This window comes from Anoplophora glabripennis, unplaced genomic scaffold (genome assembly GCF_000390285.2).
Source record: "Anoplophora glabripennis isolate ALB-LARVAE unplaced genomic scaffold, Agla_2.0 scaffold5476, whole genome shotgun sequence".
NCBI classification, from domain to species: domain Eukaryota; kingdom Metazoa; phylum Arthropoda; class Insecta; order Coleoptera; family Cerambycidae; genus Anoplophora; species Anoplophora glabripennis.
Window position 1 is genome coordinate 1 of NW_019421550.1, and position 4,824 is coordinate 4,824.

At 32.3% G+C, this 4,824-nt stretch overlaps 1 protein-coding gene across 1 annotated transcript; it reads left to right on the top strand.

Annotated features, from left to right (window-relative positions):
- Positions 1–1,422: 1,422 nt before the first annotated feature.
- Positions 1,423–4,401, top strand: LOC111692952 (mutS protein homolog 5-like; the record flags this gene model as incomplete). The annotated part of the gene is made up of 2 exons (XM_023457086.1): positions 1,423–1,784; positions 4,131–4,401. Coding segments are annotated over exons 1-2 (628 nt in total), but the record flags the coding sequence as incomplete, so codon positions are not given.
- Between the last annotated feature and the right edge of the window lie 423 nt (positions 4,402–4,824).

Below are 4,824 nucleotides of genomic sequence, written 5' to 3' on the forward strand. Positions count from 1 at the left end.
CAAAACCAGTCTCTGGATCCGGGCCTGCACTTCCCTGCAAAATGAGCCTTTGTGCGATTAAAAATCTTAAAAAGTAATAAAATTATCGTCAAAAAAATAAACACGTGTATAGTTGATAATTTTAAGAAAATTTAGGTCAAACAAAAATTTTGAAGCATTTATATCTTTATTGTATATATATACGTATTTAGTATGTGTATATTCGAATAAACCAGTACTATATTATAATACACACTATACTACACTACTACTACACTCTACACTCTACACTACACACTACACTAGTTTTCGAAATATTTGAAAAAAAAACGAAATTTTGGAAATCCGTTTTTGTTTCATTTAAGCTTTGTTCGAGGTGATTTGAAAAAAGAAGAACACTTTCTCATGGCTACTTTTTGCCCTCTATCGAATGGTATAATCAATTTTTATATGTAACGTTTCGTCTCTCCAGGACAATCATCAACTTAATTTTTTTAAATACGACCCTGGAAATTTTATAACATTTTTTGCAAGCTTTCATGACCCCCAATGCTGTACTGCCTCAGCCCGAACCAGATTCAGACGTTTTGTCTCGAAAAATTCAACTTCAGTGTATTCGTTCCAAATTTATCTAATTTTTTAATTTAGATTTCTTTGTTTATTGAATTATCGTACACTCTAAGTGTCGTTATACCCTGTGAAATCTATCTAATTATTTAAAGTATTAATAAGGGCTGAAAAGTTGCAATCAATTCAAAATTATTTTATAAGAAGGGAATAAATGTTTATTTAATACGAATGCACATTTCAAGAAATCAATTTTAATTTGATAAAAATGCGACTAAAAATTTTTTTTCATCCAAAGGAGTGGTTTTTAAAGGTTTTTCCGGGTTGAAAATTTGGGATACATTAAGTTTCATGTTAGATAGCACATGAAATTACTCATACTGCATAAATAAAAATGATTTGGTACATAAAACGCTTAAATTTGAATTTTTTCTTTATTTTCCAATAAGGGGTGGGTTTCACCCCTTAAGAACAAAAATCACACCTAGCGCATATATAAGTTTTGAAGTGGGGGGTAACATGAGACTAATTCTAAATTTTGAGAGCTATAGTAACTGGGCTAATTTTTGTAGATTCCAGACTAATTTCCACTTTTGCGCCATTAGAAATTGTCGTCCCTCTATTGGTATTTGGTAACGTGGAAGTGCTTGTAGCTTTGTTGGTTTACACTTTTTATTTATCTTCAATTCGATTTCAACTTGTACGTTAGAGAAATCTGCCAGAAAAATATCAGATTTTTCTCTCTTACAAGTCGGAATTATATTTTCCCAACTTGTAACTTAAAAATTTCTCTTTGTAAGTTAGCAAAAGAAAAAGACAACTATGACTCAAATTTATTTATTTTTTCCTTTCTCTATGTTTATAAATACAGTCTAATATCGATGGCAATCGTGGCGGCACAGAACGCATACATTCGTCCTAAACTGAACAACGAAAGCACCTTCGAGATAGAAAACTGCAGGCACCTTCTTATGGAACACATGATTGTCCAGTTCCAGCAGAACAGCTTCTACTCCGGTGGTAAGCATAGCCGCATGAAGATCATCACGGGCCCAAATGGCAGCGGGAAGACCATGTACCTTAAGCAGATCGCCTTGATTGTTTTTTTGGCCCATGTCGGGTCGTACTTGCCGGCTAAAAACGCTAACATCGGCCTCGTGCACAGTATTCACTCTAGGATGCAGGCCACTGAGTCTGCCGCTGTTAGATTATCAGCGTTTATGATCGACGTTAGCCAGGTGAAGGAATTAATGGAAATAGTCATCCTTAATCAACAGCACTGTTTCTAGTGCAACCAAATTACACTTGGAAAAAAAATTGTTACCTGGACTTTTATAAGTGGAAATGGTAAAAGGGCTTATAATAAACGAAAAAAAATAAATGCGTGAGGAGGGATGGTTGAGGGTTGATTTGGGGGGTTGAAAAGTTATGAAAAATTGTATCATTGGGATTTCTGGCGAAAGTTGACGTCAAACAAAAAAGTACCTAATACAGGAGTTGTAGATGATGCAAAAATCTACAACTTTTGTAGAGGTCACTTTTTAAGATAATATCAAAATTTCCGAGAAAATTCGAAAAACTGTTTTNTTCAGCAATACAAAGTATTAACAGCAGAGTCTACTGTTGACGCGAAATCCGAAAACCCGAAATTTTGCAAAATTGTTTAATTTTTTTTCTGGCTATTTGAAAACGAATTTTAAATAAATTGCATATTTACATTGCCACTTTTTTCACTCTATCCAATGGCGTCAATATTTTTACAATCCGATGTTTCGTATTCGACGGGCCATCATCAGATTAATTTTTTTAAATATATCGCTGCTATTTTTATGACAAAATCTAGTCATTTTTAATTCTGTATTAGATGATATTACTACTGTAATCGCTTAAAAAGGTTTTCAGCTATCATTAAAATTTTTTCCTGAGTACGGCTCTGAACGCTTTCAAATTACCTGTATCTATTGGAGGAGAGAGAGAGAGAGAGAGAGAGGAGATAATAAAAGTCAATACAGCACAAAATATCCAACAATTTTTTTAATCCATAATTTAAAATGTACCTAATAAAAAAATAATACGAATTTATGAAATATTTTATTAGTTCTAATTAGTATTGCTAACAGTAGTAAAAAATTGTTGGATATTTTGTGCGGTATTGACTTTTATACTGTTATGAGTTCATCCAATAGATATTTTGAAAGCATCCAGGAAAAATTTTAACTTATAGCTAAAACAAGCTAAAAACTTTTTACTTTACTTTACAATAGTAGTTAGAAGTTTACTTTTACTTTACAATAGTAGTATCCTCTAATTCAAAATTAAAAATGACTAGATTTTGTCGTAAAAATAGCAGCGACTATTTAAAAAAATTAACCCCACGATGGCCCCTCGAAGACGAAACGTCGGATTGCAAAAATGTTGCGCCATTGTATAGAGCGAAAAAAGTGGCATTGTAAATACGTAATTTATTTTAAAATTCATTCTCAAATAAAGCCAGAAAAAATTAAACAATTTCGGGTTTTTCTGGAATTTTAAAACTTTCTAAACAGCATATTGTTAGGTATAAAAAAACACAACTTTTTTCTAGTCTGAGCCACCCCGTATCTTTTACCGTTTCCAGATCCTAATGCTATCCCATCCTTATCTTGGACACACTGTATATTTATGAATTCATCAAACTTTAAAAAAAAAGTACACTAATCGATCCTACGGAAAAAAAATTATTATTTATTTTATTTATTCACTATTCGACTTATGTTTATAGCAATACTGTATAAAAATAGTTTTGGGTCAAACAATGAGAGTTTTTTTTTAATTTTTTTCCGTAGAATTGAATGGTGTGAATCAGTTTTTGAATGTTTTTTAATTTAAACAAATTATCAACAATAACTGAAAAATTTATTGTTGCAAGTCATTTTTTACTTTTTTGCATTTTTGAGCATGTTTTCGAGCTGCGATTACAAATTTTTTTATTTCACCAAAAAGTATACGTCAAAACGAAAAAAATTATTACCAGTAGAATTCTGTACGATGATTTTTCTAAGTAGAATTTTTCTTTGAAAAAAAGTGTTTCAGGCCGAAAAAAATTAATGTCTCAGAAACTTCTTGATTTTTTTATCTAAAAAAATTTGAGGTTATTTAAGATAGAGAAACGTACCTATACTTTCACCAAGATTTGTCAAAATTAAATTATTTTTGCGGAAATGAGAAATAAAAAACAAAAAATCAGAAAAAAACCTGTTTTTCGCATTTTTCTCGGAAATTTTGAAATTATCTTAAAAAGTGACCTCTACAAAAATTGTAGATTTTTGCATGATCTACAACTTTTATATTGGATAATTTTTTGTTTGACATCAACTTTTGGCAGAATTCCCAATGGTACAATTTTTCATAACTTTTCAACCCCCCAAATCCACCCTCCGCCGCCCCTGCTCACGCATTTATTTTTTTTTCGTTTATCATAAGCCTCTTTATCATTTCCACGTATGAAAGTCCAGGTAAAAATTTTCTTTTTTTTTTTTCCCTCTAAATGAGTTATTTTGATCGGTCTATTCTGTAAAAATAGGACTTTAATAATGTTTCTTTAGATAACCCAAGCTTTGAATACAGCAAGGTCTTCGTCTCTCATTTTGATGGACGAATTCGGCAGGGGAACCGCGGAAGAGGAGGGTATTTCTCTTCTCGTGGGGGCGATGAAAAAATTTCTGGAAAGGAAAGAGGCTTGTCCCCATGTGGTGGTGTCGACTCATTTTCAGCAAATCGTTAGCCATATGCCTGAGACGAGTTTAGTGCAGTATCTGAAGATGGACCACGCCAAGGAAGAGAAGAATTTGTGCTTTTTGTACAAAGTAACGGAAGGTAAGTTGGAGGAAAATATACAGGGTGTGCCATTTAACACTTCCGCTGCCGATATCTCTGAAATGAGGAAGTTTATTTTAGTTCCGGAACTGGGGTTGTTAGGTCCCTCGAATAGCTTCAAATTGTAGTTAAAACTGTTAGTTCTAATCTTTCTGTATAGATGGCGTGGTGTTACTAAAATATTTTTTGTAGTAGAAGTAAATATTGGGAAAAACTTTATATTACAAGAATTACTAAAAATTTAACAAGCTTTTAGATGGACTGCATTTCCACATTCTAGGGATCAAAAATTTTTTTAGTATCGCCATGCCATCTATACAGACAGATTTGAACTAACAGGTCTAACTGTAATTTGAAGCTATTTGAGGGACATAATGACCCCAATTTTCGGAACTAAAATAAAATTCTTCGTTTCGGAGATAT